At 36.4% G+C, this 21885-nt stretch overlaps 1 protein-coding gene across 3 annotated transcripts in view; it reads right to left on the reverse strand.

Annotated features, from left to right (window-relative positions):
* Window positions 1–21885, reverse strand: part of CTNNA2 (catenin alpha 2) — a 1178402-nt gene that overhangs the window by 1007952 nt on the left and 148565 nt on the right. For all 3 annotated transcript variants that reach the window (XM_050752972.1, XM_050752976.1, XM_050752977.1), the window contains one exon: window positions 9936–10042. In XM_050752972.1, the coding sequence (XP_050608929.1) occupies window positions 9936–10037 (102 nt within the window). In that variant the 5' untranslated portion in view covers window positions 10038–10042. The remainder of the gene's footprint in view (window positions 1–9935; window positions 10043–21885) is intronic.

A 21885-nucleotide genomic window follows, 5' to 3' on the forward strand; every position in this document is an offset into this window, starting at 1 on the left:
AGGGATTATCTGTGGTCAGTTGCATACTCATTGAGAGGAGCTCCTCCTAAGACCACAGCAGTAATAAGCATGCAAAGCAAAGATTCTAACGAAAGTAGTTTTGAAAATCTAGTCCAGCATCTTAGATCACCCCTATGGGTGAGCCCCAACCTACATATAACTTGTAAGCGAAATAAGAGAAACCAGGATTGGTGTACTGGGCCTTAGTATCTTGTGGGGGAAACCCCAAGAATGTCTTTTTAAATTAAAAATAGGATTTAATCAGTTGAATAGTACATTGAACACAGTCATTTCATAGACTCCTCTTTTATCTTCTACTAAATGGCATTTCTCTTATTAGCATTCATAAAATAATCACTGTGTTTATACTAGAAATTATTGAAAGTAAATATTTTGATGGAGGATGAGGTAGTTTTATCAATGTTAGTATAGTTAGCTTGTATTCTAAAGCTATCACAAGTTTTGCTACTTAACTTTCATTTCCCTAGGCTAATAAGAAGGGAACAAGGGCAGATGCCACATGTTAACTGTGAAAATATTTATGTTAAACAGAGTGCAGTGATACCATGGTGCACTAAATAGCTGTGATTTGCAGTAGGTGGTTCTAAAGGTGAGGAAAGAAGTGACTTATCACATGGCACAGGGTGGTGTGTGTTCACCAAACACAAAAGACAGGGAGCTAGAGCAGTCACCACCAATATTTACGTCATACACAGTGATTTAATTTCAGCAAAACAATATCATCCATCAAGTCGATGTTGATTTTAATTGCTTTGTTTTTGTATTTTTTGTACTTATTTTGTAAATTTCTTTATGGATAAACATACATGCATTACATAATTCCATGTTTATACTAGTTTAAGTGCACTTTGGAATTTGGGGTTTTTTTTTTTTTCCTTTTTTCCTTATTTTAAAAGGGTTCTGTACGTTACTAAGTTTCAAAACATGGCCAACACAGCTGGCCATATAACAGAAAGAGTATCACTCCCATCTGGTGGCAGACATTAAAATATTGAGCATAATCCCAAAACAGAAATTAATCTAATTCCAGACTACACACTGGTTAATTAAACTCCTATTTCAGAAGTGGAAAACACACTAACTACCAAACAAATTACCAGAGGACCTCAATTCAAAGAAGTGCTTCCAATATATTAACCACTTTGGGTATACACATATACATTATATATGTGTATATACACATATACATTATATATGTGTATACACACATATACATTATATATGTGTATACACACATATACATTATATATGTGTATATACACATATACATTATATATGTGTATATACATTATGTATATAGTATGCATACATACATATATACAAATATATACTATATATACATAGCATTTGTATTTGTAAACATGCTATGTCTATACGTACATACTACTTGTGTGTGTATATACACATACTATTTGTATATGTATTTATTTGACAAGGAAAGATACAGAGATTTAGCATTTTTCAATTAGGTACTTCATTCACCCTTAAGTTTTCTTTATTATTATTCTTTTTAGAGATGGGGGTCTCATGCTGTTTCTCAGGTTGGAGTGCACTGGCATCATCATAGCTTACTGTAACCTGGAACTCCTGGGCTGAAGCAATTCTCTTGTCTCAGCCTCCAGAAAAGCTGGCATGCGCCACCACACCTGGATAACTTTTATTTAAAAACTTTTAGTAGAGACTGGTCTCGCTGTTTTTCCCAGGTTAGTCTCGAACTCCTGGCCTCAAGTCATGCTCTTGCCTTGGCCTCCCAAAATGTTGGGATTACAGGCATTAGCCACTGCTCCCAGCCCCAAAACCTTCTTTTAAAGACAGATAAACTGAAATACTTTTCAAGGCAAGAAAAATATCACCCAAAAATGAAAATGGAAACTAGTATGAAAATGAAGGTAAATAAATAAACATGGGGAAATATACTTGGAAATGGGTTAATCATACTACACTGAAGTGAATCAAAGATCAAACAGTCTTAATGGAGTTCACATCATTCACTTTTAGCACATCCTTTACCTTTCATGCAGTTTCAATTCTTTGACAAAAATGCATGCACAACTTATGGTAACACTGTAGTGTCACCACAGAAACAACCCAAATGTATTCATTTGTCAATGTCATGAATAAACCACGAATTAAGGTGATTCTCAATAATTATATTCTCTGGATAGATGGAAAAATGAGTATAATGATGCTTCACTTTATATTTTGATTATTTCAGTGAATTCTTGCATAAAATACTATATTTTGTAAATTCTGTAAGAAAGTGTATAGTGTAGCAAAAAAAAAAAAAGGTACTGGATGAACTCTCAGAAGTTACTTTGCTTCTAAGTGTTCATTTATTTCTGGAATCACTTTCAGCTCTAAATCTAATTTTAAATATAAACCTCCTGTTTCCCTGATTTTAATTGCACCAAAGTAATGAACTATTGTTGTGAGTCACAGAAAATTTACTACTGGTATAATAAGTTATATATAAAGAGGGAGAAAATTGATTACTTTTTAAAACTATAAAATTGAAATTTTAAATTTTAAAATGTTTTTAAAATATATAAAGTGCAAATTATTTAGCTTGAGATAATTATTAACTTTTGGAGTAAAATTTAAAATGGTCCAACTATAAAATTCACCAGAGCCTCATGTCACAGGGCCCCAAGAACATTACTCAAAGTAATATTGGAAATGACTAAAGAGAGCTCCTCTTCTCAGGAGGTCCCTTCTCTATCTGGCTACTTTAGAACAGCTAATTAAACATTACTGATATTCCTTTATCAGATGTTTAGTGTTATTTATTAAGTTTCAGGCTCATCTTCTATTTAAAAAAAGAACCAAATTTCAGCAAATTCTATTCTGTCTCATTTTGATGGCCAGTGCTTCATTAGTGCCCTGAAAAGGTAAAGGTTGTATTCTCAATAACTTCAGAGGTTTCTGTTTTAATTATCTTTTGTTAATGCAATAAGCAAATCAATGTTTTCATAAATCTCCATTAAAATATTTTTTCTAAAAAGTGTCCAAAGGAATCCCTGTATTAGATATGACACCTATGTTTTATTAAGTGAAAGCCATTACCATTAAATGGTAAAGAAAACGGTACTGAAAGCAAGCCTGTATTACTATAAGCATAGCACTAGGCATTTCTAGTCCCTTTAAACCATCTCACTTAATCTTTCAATACTGTTATGATGTAGAAATTATTATTATCTATATTTTACATTTAAGGAACGATTAAGTAATCTCCTGAAGCTATCACCATGAATACAGGATTGACAATTGAGCCTCTCTGACTCTAAAGCCTATACATCCACAATCTCTGCTCCAATGATATAATAAATTACAAAATTGCAAATGAAATTAAAACATTAATGTGTGCTTCATACAGAAAAAAAATTGACCTTATAATTTTTCAATTATGAAGAAATATCTTTGTTTTGAATTCTTTCCCTTTGAATAGATACAAAATTATTTTTTGTATATTTATCTTATATCTAGCAACCTAACCTCATTTTCATGTTACTTGTAATGATATAAAAATTATATCCCACAGAGGGCTTTATTAGTCCTTTTCCAAAATTTACAAGGTACATTCCTTTATTTTAAAAGACTGATCCTAGTCTTAGAATTTTTATTAGAAAGAACTGCAAAATTCTATTAAATATCTTTTTAGTATATAGTGATATAATCTACTGATATACTAAAGTATTTTTATTTGTTTTCTAAATATAGGCTACCAATATATTCTTTAAAAATCCTATTTTTTCACACATATGCTGATCTTTTCATATACTGCTGGGTGCTATTTACTAATAGCTCATGTAGGGTTCTTTTTTGCATTTAAATTTTCAAATGAGATAGAATCATCATTGTCCTTTTCTTTAAAAAGTTTTAGAATGTGACTTAAATTTTTAAAGTTAAAATTATGATTCTCTAACAAATGATTAAAGTTCTCTATATTTTTCTATGGTTGGAATCGTTTAAAGAACATGGGAATATCAGTGCTACAAGCGTCGTAATATTCAACTATACATCCATCTGTTCTGGTGCTTTTTTGATAACTGATCTTTAAACAGCTCTAGTATTTAAATGGCATATTACAGTTTTCTACTTTCTCTTGAAAATATTTTAGTAATTTATTTTTTTCTAGGAACTCATTCCCTTCCTTTAGATGTTCATGCTTCATCAGTGCAGAGCCACACCTAATATTCTACTAAACTTCTTTTAACCTTTCTTGCTTCTGGAGTTACTTCTGCTTTCTCATTTATAATTTTATATATTCTTTCTTTATATATTTTCCGTAATTTGTGCCTCAAGGGGTTTATGTTGGCCATTTCAAAGAATAATCCAATTTTGCATTTATTTAATCATTTTTACATTTGCATTCTATTCTAGCAATTCCAGTTTTCATTGTTACTAAATTCTGTTTTCCTAGTTTCTTTTGATGCTCTTTTTCTAATTCCTTAAGATTCACAGTTTATTTTTTATCTGTTTTCTTTCTTCAAAGCTCTCTAAAGCTAAAATTCTATACTGATCATAGCTTTTACTGGATGTGTCTATTTTGTTAGGAAGGGATCTTCTTTTCCATTAACTCATATATAGTTTGTAATTTCCCTTTGGTTCTAAGAGTTATCTAAGAGTGTTTCTTAATTTCCTAATAATTTTTTTTTTAGTTTTGTAATAAAGTTGCCTAATAAATTGTGTTAGTTTTCTAATAAAGCTTCTTAATACAGAATGTGACCTACTGAAACGCCTTCCTTTTTTGAATTTACAAACAGTTCAGACACTTTCAAGGACTAAACTTCCTAAAATGAATCCCTTCTCATTAGCAGTTTCATAATTTTAATAATGTAGTTTCTCCAAAAGGAATCTTGCCATTTCAACATTATAAAATAAATGTATAGGACTCATATATATCATTACTGATATAAGGTAAGGTTTTGTGGGATACTTTAAATACTCATCAACAGTAAATTCCTAATGTCATTTTTCTCATGACAGTGAAAGAATTTTACTCAGAACCCCATAACTTCTGTTTCTCACTTCATCTCTTATCCATCCTTATTAGAAACTGTGGGATAGCAATGGACATACTGTATCATTGCATATTGCTATGAATTTTGTTCAATTCATAAAGTTGTGTATGTGTTTGATACAACAGGGGCCTTGGTTTGGTTCCCTCTCACAGTTCCACAGTTTGCTTTAAATGTTGAGTATGAAGTTTATAGCTAATATTTCCTTATCTCTTCTTTCTTATTCATAAGTCCTTTAAGGGTCAACAGTCACATCAGTGCTATCATGAAGGTTTAATTCCAAGGGAAGAATTGGTTAGTATTGATAACACAGCCATGTATTGTAGGGAAGTAATATCATATGGAAAATCCCATCTTAAAATTCACATATTTAATTTTTTTTAAATCAGTATGGAATACTAGGAGGAAATATAAAGCACATAGATAGGAGACTGGAAGGATATTAAGACTACTTACAGTGCCAAATCTCTGCATGAAATTCAAGAAAAGTTTTAAGCATTCTACTGTATTATGTGAACATATATGAATTAGCCACTTCACTGTCCTTAATTTGAGAAAATACTTTAATGCATTGTTTTTGTCTGCAACCGAAGGACTTTAGATAATTGGACTAAAAGATACACGAAAAAGACTTTTTTTTTTTTTTTTTTTTTTTGAGATGGAGTCTCGCTCTGTCACCCAGGCTGGAGTGCAGTGGCATGATCTCAGCTTCCTGCAACCTCTGCCTCCTGGGTTCAAGTGACTCTCCTGCCTCAGCCTCCTAAGCAGCTGTGTTTACAGGCATGCACCGCCATGCCTGGCTAATTTGTGTAATTTTAGTAGAGACTGAGTTTTGCCATGTTCACCAGGCTAATCTCAAACTCCTGACTTCAAAGGATCTTCTTCCCTCAGCCTCCCAAAGTGCTGGGATTACAGACATGAGCCACCACTCCCGGTCAAAAATAATTTTTAATTATAATCTTAGATGTGCTATTATTTAGATAAGCTAAACTCAAGGGTAAAATATAAATATATAAATTTTAATACATAAGGCTACATAAGTGTAATATTGTGCTAGCCCATGCCAAATTCACTTATATCCTTCTCATATATTATACAGTATTAGGTTTATGACTAGCATGAGCCTGAATATATAGCCATCAAACAGGAAAAATAGAAGCTACATTTACTCAACGTTTGTTTTATACCAGGTGCTGTATTCTAATATTTTCTTTCATTTAATCTGTATGATAAGGATTAAATATACTTATATGTACTCTGAAGTGTAAACTCCAAGGCTAGGAAAAGGTCACTCACTTTTTAACTGATCTGGCAGAAGTATCTTTTGGACCAGATTGTTGTGACTCCAACATATCTCCTAAGCCAGTCTTTCTCAAGCTATCTATGATGAAAGGCTACATTTTTATTATTCCAATATCTCACAGACCAATATTTTGTAAAATGCAACATAATGAATAATTTTAAAAATTAAACATATACAATTATAAGTACATATTTTATATTTAGGTTCAGCAGACAAAAAATTACTCTGTCAAATTCCTATAAAAATTTCAAGTGTTTATCCTCAATTTTGTTCTTACTGCAGACCATTAAAAATTCATGAATCAACCCTAGGCCACAGGGTATACAGTCTGAGTAGGTGGCCAACATATTTCCTATGAGTATTAGGTGAGCATATCAATATTAGGTGTTTCTTACAAAAATTTTTATAGAAGATTAACAAGAGTCATGACTGAATGAAAAATATGCATGAATTTCATAAAATGTTCTCCAATTACATACAAAGATGTCCACATTCTAATCCCTGGAATTTGCAAATGTGTTACCTGAAATGGCAAAAGGGACTCTGCAGATGTGCTTAGGTTAAGGATGTCAAGATGGAGAGATTATCCTGGAATATATGAATGAGCCCAATGTAATAACAAGGGTCTTCATAAGAGAGAAGCAGTGGAGTCAAGATTCAACAAAGGAAATATAACAGTTTAAGCTGAAATCAGAGAGATTTGGAGCATTGTGCTGCTGGCTCTAAAATGGAAGAAGGTGATGCAAACAAGGAATGCAGGTGGACTGCAGATGCTGAAACAGGCAAGGAACTAGATGCTTCCCCTACAGCCACACTGGTCTTAGAACTTCTCACCCCCAGGACTACACAATAAATGTGTTTTATATTAAGCTAATAAATTTGTGAAAATTTGTTATAGCAGCAGTTGGAAACTAGCACAGATGTTGGTACGTGGAAGTGGGGCACTGCTAGTAACAAATATCTAAACATGTAGACAGTGGCTTTGGAATTGGTAATGAGAAGAGGCTGGAAGAATTTTGAGAAGCATAATACAAAAATTATAGATCTCCTTGAATAGACTGTTATTAAAAATAAAGATTTGGTTAAAGGCTCTGCTGGTGCAGACTCAGGAGGAAGTGAGGAGCATGGTAGAGAAAACCTTTAACTTCTTGGGGAATATCTAAGTTGCCATAAATAGACTGTTGGTAGAAATGCGGACATTAGAGATGCTGGTGAGGCCTCAGAAGGAAATGAGAAACATGTTATTGGAAATTGGAGAAAAAAGAATCTTTGTTTTATAGTGGCAGAAAGTTCAGCTGGACTGATTCCTACAATTATGTGGAAGTCAGAATTACAAGTGATGAAGTTACATATTTAGCTGAGGAGATTTCTAAGCAAAGTGTTGAAAGAGTGGCCTGGTTGCTTCTTGCTGTTAATAGTGATGTGTGAGAGGAAAAAGATGAATAAAGGGAATAACAATTAAGTCAAAAGAGACCAGGACTTGATGATTGGGAAAATTGTTAACCTATGAAGACTTCAAAAGGCTAAAATTAGATGTGTTTTCAAGAAAGCATACTTGGAGAGAAAGCCAATTTTATGTCTGGATAACATTTTGCTAGAGACTTATAAGGATTAAAAGGTCCGAGTGAAAGCAGGGCTCTTTGAAGTGATTAGGCATGTGTTCACGGATCCCCTCAGCCACTTCGACAGAGGCCAAAAATGGAGTTGAAATTATCCAAGAAAGATCTGTAGAGGAGCCTGTTTTTCTAATGGAGTGAATCCTAGAGATGTACACAGGAAAATCACAATGTTCTTGAGACTCCTACAACGGTAGTAACACCATCAGCTTGGACTGAAATAGGCAGAAAAGGGATGAAATGCAAGAAGGCTGATGGACACTCAAAATTCTACAGGTAGGAGATGGCTGACAAGAATACCTGGTTGAAAATATGTGCAACCCTTCATGAAAATGCAGAAATAATTCTGGACTAGGCCCAGAGAGCAGATTCAAGCCACAGAGGATTATTCACAGGCCTTGAAATCTAATGGAATTTTCAAATGTAGGTTTCTACATTTCTTGAGACTAGTAACTCCTTTGTCCTTCCACTTTATCCCTTTTTATGTAGGAATGTCTGTAACTGTTATCCTATGCCTGTTCCTCCATTGCATTTTGGGAACATATAATTTGTTTTGTAGTTTCACAGCTCCACAGATGGAGAGGAACTCTGCTCAAGGACAGATTATAAACAGATCCTTAGGCATACCTAATTTAAATAATTTGGATAATGAGATTTGGGACTTTTAAGCTGATTAAATTTAGATGACATTTTGAACTTGAGTTGATGCTATGATTGATTGAGACTTTTGGAGACCTGAGAATGTGGTGAAATGTGTTTTGCGTGAAGGAAGGATCTCAATCTTTGGGAGCCGGAGGGCAAACTATGGCAGATTGAATCACGGTCCTCAAAGTAACTCCATCCTTATCCCCGGAAACTGTAAATATGTTACCTTAAATGGCAATAGGAACCTTTTTGGATGTGATTGGGTAAGTAACTCCATCCTTATCCCCGGAAACTGTAAATATGTTACCTTAAATGGCAATAGGAACCTTTTTGGATGTGATTGGGTAAAGGATCTTGAGATGGGAGGATTTTTCTGGAGTATTTGGATGGACCAAACATAATCACAAGGGTCCTTATAGGAAGGAAGTAGGAGAGACCATTTTCAGAGATGGGATGCAAGGACAGAAGCAAAGGTTAGAGTGCAAGAGAAATTTGAAGATGCTACATTGCTGGCTTTGAATATAGAGAAAGGGGTCAAAGAAGTGACATAGTTTCTAGAAGCTGGGAAAAGCAAGAAAATGGATTTTCTTCTAGAGGTTCCAGAAGGAATGCAACCCAACCAATACCTTGACTAGGATATTTGACCTCTAGAATAATAAATTTGTGCTGCTTCAAGCCACTAAGTAGATGGGAATTTGTTATAGCAGCCACAGGACAATACAAATGCCTCTATTATAATTTGGGTAAAAAAATTCACATCCCAGGAATCTCAGAGTTAAAATAGCAAAGAGTATGCTTAACAAGACACTAAAAATTAACTTATAACACTTAAAAATCCTGATGATATTTTTCTGTTGACAGTTATCTTGTGGAAATGTGACAACTGTGACAACACAAAAATGGAACATCTCATCATTCCAAGAGGATGAATTCTGCTTTGTAAACTGAAAGAAAAGTAATTCAATAAATATAGATTGCTGTTGTATAGTCAACACAGTTTTTCCTAACGGTGCATTAGCATCTGAAAGTGCAGGAGGAATGGTTTATTTAGACTTTGAATCCATTACCATAAATGAGGGCCCCCTTCACCAAGGACCCCTCTTCAATTATCTCATCAACTTAATTTCAAAAATCATACGAATAGTTTTTAAAAGCCACTTCAAAGTTATAGGGCAATGAGATTGCCCATAGTTCAGGCAGTAATATATATTCAGTAATTGGAATTATGGCATGATTTATTCTCTTTTAAGGATGTCTAAGTTCTTTTAAGAGTCAGGATATAATCACAATAGAAACACACATAACACAAAGTGGTTTCAAAGCATCCCTTACCTGTGTAACAAGTGGCTCCAACAGCCTTTCCACTGTCAGTGTCCGGATTTCCAAACTTTTGGGGTCCCATTTCAGAATGATAGGTGAAGTTGCCGAAGTCATGCTCCCTGTGGGAACACGTGTTATCAGTTAGAAATAATGATCTTGGAAATAAATTGTAACATTGGTATTTCAAAACGAGTAAGTCACTGAAACTTAGAACATACTGGAAGATAGCCTCTCTGGTCCAACCTGGTCAAATTAGAGATGGGAAAACCAGACCAGTACACTGTGAGGTGGCAATTTTGGAATCAGATTAAAAACTGAGGTCTCCTCAGCATACTAGTGTACTTTAGGCCCGCTTCTGGGACCCAATAGCCACTGAAATATTTCATTTACTCAACAGTGAGCATGCATACCTATCTGCTATATGCTGCAAAAGATTTTGGTCTTGCCCTCAAGTAGCTAAAGGTTTAAAGTTAGAGACCGCCAAATATGGGAACAATTAGGTCTCACTGTGACACATGTTGTGATTAAGAAACACAGAGAGGACTATGGGAGAGGTGAGGAAGGGGCATCGATGTCAGTCTGGAGAGAACAACAAAGAATAGCAGGAAGCAAAGTAAATCCACCAATGATTACTAGATGTAGGAACCCCTTTAAAACAAAAGTCTACTTTTTTCTTCACATCATAACTGACCCATGAGAATATCGTACTCCTTGGGGCAAGAGTTTCAGTGCCTTAAATAAGAAAGACATCTTGCAAACTAAGTGCCAATGGTTCTAAAAATTATCTGCTACTATTTACATGCTCTCTGATTACTCACTACATTTACATTCTTGTCCCATAAAATCAGTGACTGATAAGGTTATTTATTTCACTCTAAAACAATCCTCTCTTACCTAAGAACCACTGACATGCAGATAGCAGTCTCCACATAACAAGCAAAAAATTACAGTTCTAGACCATCCCCCCCGAAAAAAAATTATACATTCTATCAGGTGTGTGTTTCTTTCATCAAGAAATTGCTAAATACATTCTGACATCTAACCACTGGACAAGCAACCTTAGATTGTACAAACTGAATCTGAATCATTTGTCTTAATACCAACATAAATCAAAATGTCCACGTCTGTTCTTTTATTCTGAACCAATGTCCCCATTCAATTCCATCCTTATAAATCAATATAGATGATTATTTCTACTAGAATTAACACAACAAAGAAGGCCTATCACAATAGGCACTAGTAGAAATGTGCCTCTTTACTGGCTCTCCTACAGCTAAGGCTTTTGCAAATAGACCCAACCAATTTGCTTAAAAAAAAAAAAAAAAGAAGAGGCAAAGACACAGTGTGCTGGTATTTTAACTCTCTCCAAATGCCATGTTTTAAATAAACTGAGCATAGCAATCCAACCATACAGACCGATTTAGATTTGGGTTTCTTCATCACAACAATAGTTGGCACCGACATGCTGCCTGTCCTCCAAAAACCTAAAAACACTTTACACATTTTCCATTCACACTACCAGCTGCCACAAAGCAGCTCTGTCATATACAGAATTCTGCGGCTGGGCAACACACCTTCTCATGCCATAGAAGGATAAAGATGCCAGATGCTTCCTGCAGACACTGGGATACCTTCATCCCTACTGAAGCCAGAAGTACCTACGTGATCTTAGTCCAGTACTTATGATACAGCTATTGCAAGTTTCTGGAGAAGTTCCCTGAGAACCTTTTTCAAACTCTGATGGAATCACAAGTGGCATAATAATGATGATGAACACGGAAGTTCTGTAGGAAAGCTGGATACTCAGTCGTGAAATCATTGTAACATGATAGTGACAGGTACTGGGTAAGACTGCACAGAGAATTTCCATAACATGAACATGCTTGTAGACATATGCTGATAGATCAAGGAAGGCACATAAAATTACAGCTGTACCATTATGTAACTTTTAAAACATGACACAAAAATGTTGGGGAAATCACAACAGAGACATGAATCTAGCATGCATCAAGCAGAAGTGAGGGATACTCCTCAAACAAAGATCTCAAGCCAACTATGAGCCAAGAAGCAAGAGTTAATTAGGGCCTTCAGTCCTGAAGGTCACAGAGCCCTTATAAATCTAAAAATAAAAGAATAATACTTCCCAGAAAAATCACTCAAATTAATTTATTCCTTTGAGGATCAATCTTTTCAGTCATTTCTTGTGACAAAGGTAAAATTCAATAGCAAAGAAAAGGTTACATGGTACTAATTTGTTGAAGTGGAAAAACAAGTCATAGAAACTTTAAATGCTGTTTTCCAGCCATGCTGTTTCTGATACAGTTGAGACTAAAACCAGGAATTCTGTCTCTACCCCATAATCTTTTCACTATTTGGTTTACTAACCACATTAGCAACAAACAAAAGGAGTGGTGGTGGGGACTGCAAAATCCCCACCTCTAAACCCACGATGTTGATATGTAAGATTCCCTTTGAGTTGCCTCTAAGGGGCATTTTAGCTTCATATCAGCTATTGAGCACAAGGTAAGAAGCTCCCCTGCCTGTGATACTTCAGCTGGTATCATCTTTACAGTTTGCTGTTTCTAGAAAATGTGTTCTCGGCCGGGCGCGGTGGCTCAAGCCTGTAATCCCAGCACTTTGGGAGGCCGAGATGGGCGGATCACGAGGTCAGGAGATCGAGAGACGATCCCGGCTAACACGGTGAAACCCCGTCTCTACTAAAAAATACAAAAAAAAATAGCCGGGCGAGGTGGCGGGCGCCTGTAGTCCCAGCTACTCGGGAGGCTGAGGCAGGAGAATGGCGTAAACCCGGGAGGCGGAGCTTGCAGTGAGCTGAGATCCGGCCACTGCACTCCAGCCTGGGTGACAGAGCAAGACTCCGTCTCAAAAAAAAAAAAGAAAATGTGTTCTCGTCCTGCTATGTCCTGCTACTTTCAAAACATTTGATTGCTTTCTGCTGTCTGTGTTAGACCTTGTAGCAGGAACAGTTTCCTTACAAAAGCCTTGGCCAATTGGAATTGCACGAAAACAGAAAAAAAAGATTCTATTCCAAGATAGTAATCATAACCATAATCTTCTAGATTCACTCATTAATGATCTTTGCCTCCAGTGTTAAATTATGAACAAATTAGGGCAGAGAAGGCAAAAATGAGTCAAGCATCTCTAGAGCAAAAAGGGAGGCAATGGTAGTCAGAAAACAGGAATTGATGATTTGGTATGTGGCCCCTCTGATGAGCACACACAATAAGGTGACTCCTAACTGAGAATGTCATCCCACCTGTATATTCAATATTTATGAATTAGGAAGGACAGAGAAAATGCATAGGCGTTTGAGGTAGATTGGAGGATTTTTCAGTAAATAGTCATTTCCACCCCATCCTCACCTCCATGAGAAGAGAATATTTTCCTATTCCATTGCTATTGGGCTTTGGCTAAAGGGATGTTAAGAAATATGATGTGAGTAGACATTTGGAATCTGCTTACTTAGTTGGGCTTCTCCTCTGTGCTACTGCCTTCTGCCATAAGAGTCACATATAATCTACTGGTCCAAAAAGAAAGAAAGACACATGGAGCACACCTGAATCCGAGCTGCAGCTGGAGCCAAGCACAGCTAAGGTAAGCCTAGTCAGCCAACTCCCAACCAAACCATCAACACATGATCAAGAAGTAAATGCCTGCTGTTGTATATTGCATGCCATTGAGATTTTGCCATTAACTATTAATCAGCAATAGTTAACACAATGGTATCAAATAGACTTTTGTTTAAATTAAAGCGCTGCAATTTATCAACTCTGTGATATTGCCCAATTGCCTGCCCTTTCTGAGTTCCAGTTTCCTCAAATGAAAAATCAGGATAATAAGGATTTTATAGGCTTATTGTGAGGATTAAATAAGTTAATGTATAGAAAGCATGCTAACATTTCTGGAAATATTTGTTATTATTGTTATGTTGTCATTATTTCCCCAAATTTAAATTTCCTTTTTTTTGCAATTCTTTATCTCTGAAGTAACAGGTAAATACTCATTAAAATAGAGATCCAGATTTGCACTCCTTTGTGTGAAACAACCAAATTGACACAAACGAGAAAACAAGAGAACAAATCAAGTGTGCAGTCTCACGAGCCCTTCATCTTTCTGAGGATAAAATGATATATAGTCTCAATTCCATCGGTGCAATTAATACAGTCTGTTTGCCCACAAAAGGAAATTTACATAAAGCAAATAAATTTTTTCTCACTGATTTGAATTCAAAGTAAAAAATCATATTTTACTTACCTTTGGTAGAGAGAATACAGACTGGATACAGTCAAAGAGTGAAAAACAAGATTGTAAATAACAAAAGACAACAAGATTGTCTTCTTCCATACAGCACAGTGTTACAAACCTATGAGAAAGCTCTCAGAATTTTAATTTCTGAGAAGAGTTTCTTCATGAAAAGTTTTAGCTGGGCACAGTGGCTAATGCCTGTAATCTCAGCACTTCGGGAGGCCGCAGTGAGTGGATTGCTTTAGCCCAGATGTTTGAGACCAGTCTGGAGAACACAGTGAGACCCAATATCTACAAAAAATACAAAAATTAGGTGGGCATGGTGGCATAATATTGTAGTCCCAGCTACTCAGGAGGCTGAGGTGGGAGCATCACCTGAGCCTAGGGAGGTTGAGGCTTCAGTGAGTCATGATTGTGCCACTGCACTCCAGCCTGAGCAACAGAATGAGATCTTTTCTCCAAAATAAATAAATAAATAAAATTAAAAAGACAGAAAGAAAAGTTTTAAATTGTGTATCCATGTAAGGTAATAATATAGCCCACCTGGTAATACTTTAGATAATTTCATATTCTTTCTGTGGTGGTAAGAAAGAGGCACAGGCCAGGATGCTAGCAGCCACTTGTCACTCATAATAGAAAATACAAAACCTGACAGAAAAGAAAAGTCACAGTAAAACGAGCTCCTCTATGAAGCAACCAAGGGTTAAGGGGCTTGTTTCCTTGGACAGTGTCCTGATAAGTAGAATCGGACTCGAGTTCCCATACCCCAAGGAATGCCTTCAAATGCCAGATATGTTAATGCAATGCATCATTCACTACAGAAATTCCCCTTTCAAACCTTCCTGGAAAATGTCTTTGGAATTCTCTGCCTCACCTTTCTAAGTTATCCCCATTCTTTCTACTGTTCTTTCACATCGCGATAGTCCAGGATGCTTTCCATTTGCCGGGGGGACCACCCAAACCTGCTTTCTCTCCACGAAGCTCCAGCTTCAGATTCTCCTCATGATTTTTTTTTCTTCACCAACACTGAGCACTACTGCCATCAAACTCCACGAAGTTTTATTATGTGATAGGCTAGCTTTAGTTGATACAAATTCAGAAGTTAACGACTAATAATGCCTGTCATTATCAGAGAGCTGTGGAGATAATTCACCTGCCTCTGCACGTATGATGTTGAGTCAGTTACATTACCAAAACTTCAGTTTCATTGTTTGTAAAACAAGGATGGTGATAGCATTATATTATTAAAAGATTTGTTCTGCAAATCGGTGGAATAATTACACATGCAAAAGTTATGGTTTTTCTTCTTTGCAATGTTGTCTACATGAATATCATCCTAACCCTCAAGACACCAACTGGGGTAGGGATGCCACTGGAAAATCTCACAAGACAAGATGCCTGAAAAAACAGATGTACTGAGAAAGGGAGAGAGATGAGATAAGGTGAATTTTCTAAATTTCCTCAGCATTTCAAGAATCAAGTCTGAAAACCTTGAATTGCTTTTTTTTTCTGCCTTTTTTGCATTTATTTCTTTAAATTTCTCCCCTATTTAGGGTAGTTGGCAGGTATTATTAGTACCGAGTCTCCTGTACATTAAATTGCTTTTTCCATGAGTAAAATAATATGGGCTAATGAGCTTTTACTATTATCTCCCATTTATCAATAAAGGAACTACAGTATAAAACAGTTAAGAAAGTTGCTCATGGTCATAAAACTTGAACCTTGGCTGGGTGCGATTGCTCATGTCTGTAATCCCAGTTCTTTGGGAGGCTGAGGTGGGAAGATTGCTTGAGTCCAGAAGTTTGAGACTAGTCTGGGCAACAATGATGAAACCCCATCTCTACAAAAAAAAATACAAAAATTAGCCGGGCGTAGTGGCGTGCACCTGTAGTCCTACCTACTCCAGAGGCTGAAGTGGGAAGATGGCCTGAGCCCAGGAGGCAGGGGCTGCAGTGAGCCGAGATCATGCCATTGCACTCCAGTCTGGGTGTTAGAGTAAAACCTCACCTCAAAAAAAAAAAAAAAAAAAAAAAAAAAGAAAAACCTTGAACCTAAATTGTCTTGACTTCAGAGTTTATGCTCAAAACCACTCTGGTGTACTGCTTCTAGAAAAAATCCCAAGGCTTAGTTACACCATGGAGCTTCTCAATCATGGGAGGACATAGAGGTAAGGACACAAATTTAAAAATGAGGAGCCAGCCATTTCTGGAGAATGAGAGAAGAAGAGGCAAGAGAGAGAGAGAAAGAATGTTAGACTAGATGAGGGAGACACCAACAGCAGGTGTTCTAATACATGCATGGGGCTCATGGGCAACGTGGCTGCTTTTCCTGGTGAGACAGAGCAGGTCTAGAGGTCAGTTTCCCCAAGTTGCCATTGGTCTTACGTGGTGAGAGTAGGATGCTGGCTGTAAAGCTGGGTCAGCTAGTGAGCAACACAGGGGCCTGGTAAAGTCAAAAGAAGGAACCTGTGAGGTGTAAGACAAAGTAGACAAAATTTTGGCCCAGTGACCTCAGCGCCCTTGTGTTATGCTTGTAAATATCTTATATTACATGATCAAGGGGATTTTACAGATGCGATTAAGGTTACCAATCAGTAGCCTTTAAAATAGGGAAGTTATCCCGAAGTATCTGGGTAGAACCAATGTAATCACGTGAGCCCTTAAAAAGCGGATCTTTTGGCCGGGCACGGTGGCTCACGCCTGTAATCCCAGCACTTTGGGAGACTGAGGCGGGAGGATCACGAGGTCAGGAGTTCAAGACCAGCCTGGCCAACATATTGAAACCCCTTCTCTACTAAAGATACAAAAAAATTAGCCAGGTGTGGTGGTGGCCACCTGTAACCCCAGCTACTCGGGAGGCTGAGGCAGGAGAATTGTTTGAACCCAGTAGGCAGAGGTTGCAGTGAGCCAAAATCATGCCATTGCACTCCAGGCTGGATGACAGGGCGAAACTCCATCTCAAAAAAAAAAAAAAAAAAAAAAATTCAGATCATTCTCCTGACTATCGATGGAAGAGAACATGATAGAGATACAGCAGAAAAGGATGCAGGATGGGTAGGGCTAAGGGAAAAGGCAGAGGGATTTGAACTGAGAAAAACTTAACCTAGTTGCTAGAGGGGCCACATAAAAAGCATGGAAAAGAATATGGGTGGCCTCTGGGAGCTGAATGAGTTCTGACTGAAAGTCAGCAAAGAAATGGGGGTCTCAGTTCCACAACCACGTGGAACTGAATTCAGTCACCAACCTAAATGAGGTGAGAAATGAATTCTTCCCCAGCGCCTCCAGTAAGGAACACAGCCCTATCAAGTTACCAAGTTACTTGATGTTTATCAAGTTAAACATACTAAGTTTGTGGTAACTTTTTTACTGCAGCAATAGGAAACAAATACAAATAGTTCTCAGATTTGTGTGTCCATGACAATCACCGAGAGGCCATGCTAACACACAACTTCTCAGACCCACCACAAGAGTTTCTGATTCATTAGGTCTGGAGTGGGTTGGAGAATTTTCATTTGTGACAAGTTTCCAGAGGATGCTGCTGCTGCTGGTTCAGGAATGACGCTTTAAGAACTACTGTTGTAATCAGGACCCATCACCACACATGCCAGTGGGGAAGTAGTTATCAGGAAGATATGATATATCTCTGCTCAGACCAGATGACCAGCAAGAACAACATCTCTTTATTTGGGGACCATAAAACTAAGTCTTCCAACTTCCCTATATGTTATCTGAACTATGACAGTGGTTCTAATTTTCTGTTGATATTTTTTTGAGATGGAGCCTTGCTCTGTCGCCAGGCTGGAGTGAAGTGATGCGATCTAGGCTCACTGCAACCTCCACCTCCCCAGTTCAAGCGATTCTGCTGCCTCAGCCTCCCAAGTAGCTGGGACTACAGGCGTGCACCACCACACCTAGCTAATTTTTTTTTTTTTTAATTTTTAGTAGAGGCAGAGTTTCACCGTGTTGGCCAGCATGGTCTGGATCTCTTGACCTCGTGATCTGCCCGCTTCGGCCTCTCAAAGTGCTGGGATTACAGGCATAGCCACCATGCCCGGCCAGTTAATTATTTTTTTAAAGTACCTCTAGGATGTGGATACTCTATTGTAAGAGGAGCTATTCTGGAGCTGAAGAGAGTATCTGTGTGTATGTATCACAGATAGGAGCAGAAGTTAACGAATGAAAAACAGGAGAAATCTTTTGTTTATTATCTACATATCTCTAGAAAGTAAAAGGCATCCTGGCTCCCACAAGAATACACTCTGCTGTGACAATACCATGTCCAAATGGAGGTGGGGGGAGAATGGCATTTGTCACTCTTCCTGGTGCTACCATGTGTATGAAAATTGCCTGCTCTGGTGGCCAAACTATGGGAAAGCCCTGCATCTTATCTTCCTCCATTAACTCTGCTCAATTCAAGCTCGTTTCCCCTAACTTTGACTATAACGAGGTAGTATATCACCCATCACTATTCTTTACATAATAACCATTCAAAGCCCTGGCTCAGTGAACTGAGAAGTGACCCAAGATGCAAGCTGCTGCTGTAATTACAGGATCTGTCACCCCTTTTATTCAAAATTGAAGTGATATGCAATGTCTTAAGTAGTTTTTGCTATTTGCAGTGAAGGCAGGGTGGGGTGCGGGTATCTGCTATTGCTAAAGTGTAGTTCAGTACTTTCCTCAAATATTACAATATTTGCAAGACATCTATTCTTGGTAAACCCATACCTTTTAACAAAACACTCAAATGCTGATGAACAAAAATATCATTCTAATAATTTGAAAATATTACTGTAATAATAATCAATGTCAAAGCATAAATGCATACCCTTTTCAGAATCTCCTTTTTCTTCTACCCAAATAAACAAAATGTTACCAAAAATATATAAACGAAGAAAGCTCCAAAGCCTCAAGTCCTTCAAGGTGGTAAGTTGAGACTAATAATATATGGCCTAGAGTTTGCTGATTAAAAAGAAATAATCATGTCCATATCTCACTGAAATGGGTTTTTATACTTACAATAGCACACTCATAAAATTGAATACTATGTGCCAATTTTATAGAAATTCACCACTCCTGGAGTATGCTAATAGAAAGTCAGTAATTTGAAATTGAAAATAAAATTTAGTATCTGTCAAATTCATTTCCTTGCTTTTCACCGCATTCATAGTCTTATCATTTTAATTCATTTTGGAAACATACACAGACTCAGTCTACTCCTAAATTATGGGTTGTTTTCCACTTGAGTGTGAACCTATGTGATATCCAGGTAAGTAGGACTTACTTTATATGCCACGCAAGGTGTCCAGTGTCCCATCAAGGACTCAAGTTGTCTAAATGAAATTTCTTAACTAATTTAGGTTAACATTTTTCAACTTGCTTATTATCCTTCAGCAATACCACAATTCATATTTGGACAGTAGATTCCAACAACTGAAAATCAGAACTGTTAGTATTCCAGGTAACGTATCTTGAGGAATTATCTTTATAGTCCAAAAGTAACTAAATTATTTGATAGGAACATAGCTTCTTTGGCAATTAATTTGTTCTTTGTTCTTCTGTCTATAAATTAGAATTTCATATGCATTAACTACATATCTCAAATCTTCATCAGAATCTCATTTCATATTTAGATTATAGCAAAATAGCTATCAAACTGCCTTCCTTTAGTCTCACTGTATAATTTAGCCCAAACTAATTATCCTAAACATTGCTTTTCTAGAAAACCAAAATAACCGCTTAATTCTCTTTTCCAACAAGCCCCAGTTCCTCTTTGTAACCAGGCAGATATTCCATTTTCTGATCCTGCTCTATTGGATCTTATCTCTTTAACAAAAGTCTTCTGCTTTGATCAGGTTACATTACAACACATGGTACATGCCTCTTCCTAAAGTTTCTACCTGGGACACTTTCCTTCTCATCCTCCAATATCCAAATACTGACATCTTCAACCTGCACCTTCTTCATAATCGCTGTATTTACAGTCAGTAACAGAAGATCTTAACATTTTTCTTAACTGGCTCATTAAGAAATTGACATTAGTTTGACATAACCCACCAGGTTATAAACCCATTATGACATAAATTCAGTTTTTCATTTATTTTCTCTCATCTGTAGGATAGAGTAGAGAGTTAGGCCCTTCATAAATGTTGTTGATTAAATGTGAACTTACGACATATCCAAATATTTATCTGTACTTTTCAATTAACAATTCTTTATCTTTTCAATTGTGGGGCTATTTCCTAGAGAATAATAGCTTTTAAAATATCTTTCAGATATATTTTTAGACATATTCTTTGTTCAGTACTTCCCCAGACCCTGAAAACACATGACATTTTGGTATTATTTAGAGAACATAATTTATATTTCAGGTTTACTTTTATTTATGCATTTCAGAAAAATGTATAGTACATATTAGAAGAGGATACTAGTTTATTTAACATGTTAAGTTGTGCCCCAATTTTGTTCAGGAAAAAGTAACTTTGAGACTAGTGATATTTGATTCAGTTCTGATTTCCACATGAGTAACTTTGGGCAAAGTATAGTAGCCCACAATGCCTCCTAGGAAGGTTTCCTTCTCATTGACTCAAATTCCATTTTGTCTTCAAGGTCCTCTCAGGTTCCAACCTCTTTACGAAGTCTCCCTGTTTACAAAAGCCCTAGTGACTTTTCTTTTCTCTGAATTCCACTAGTATTTAGAATGACTACCATATAATACATGATTCAAATACAAGTTGCCTGTGTTGTTATCTATTTGATTTCCCTAAGTTTTGTGTTCTCTAATGCATTCAGGAACAGAGACTCTTTGCTTTCACAGTGATTAGCAGTGTTGGGCATTACTCAAAATGCTATGAGTACTCATGAGTTTGATTCTTTGTCAAGTTCAAGTTTTTCTCTCTCTCTCTCTCTCACTCTCTCTCTCTCTCTCCCTTTCCACACACACACACACACATACACACACACACACACACACACACACACACACACAATTATAGTTAAACAATAATGCAAATGTTCTGATGCAGAAAAGAGATTTTTTACTGAATGCACCACTTTAGTTACTACAGACCTGGAAAAAAAAGTAAGTTTTCTTCTTCAGAATGCTTTCAACATTCTCTTTTTAAAATGTAGCTTTTATTTTGTTACTAGAGTCATTTGAGTTATACTAAAACTAATCCTTTTGATCCCAACCCAAATTTCCTACAATAGTTACCACAATATAATTTGAATCCCATTCCACAAGGCATTGAAAACCTTGAAAACCCTCAAATTATAACCAAGTCATACAAAAGTTAATTTTTAAAGTAATTTTCATACTAAAATATCTTTACTTAAAAGTTAGACAACAAATTTTAAAAGAAAAAAAAAAGCTTTTAATGAGGACTTATGTCCAAAATGCATTAGAAACTCAAATTTAATTAGTGTCTTTAAATAATTTATATAAATAAATTTTACTTTTAATGCAAGAGTCTAATGCTTCTCAATTATTTCTGTGAAAGCCTCTGATATTCTAGCAGAAAAGTGCAATCCCATAATGCATTATTAAATAAAAGTTTTCTGTCTCTTCCTTCATTCAGTTATCCATCCATCATTCATTCAATGCCTATATACTAACTACCCACTGTGTGCAAGCTCCAGTTAGGTGATGTGGAAAACATTAAAGTGAATTAGACATGCTTAATATTGATTAGAGAGATGAG

Source organism: Macaca thibetana, chromosome 13, assembly GCF_024542745.1.
Source record: "Macaca thibetana thibetana isolate TM-01 chromosome 13, ASM2454274v1, whole genome shotgun sequence".
In the NCBI taxonomy this organism is placed as follows: Eukaryota; Metazoa; Chordata; class Mammalia; order Primates; family Cercopithecidae; genus Macaca; species Macaca thibetana.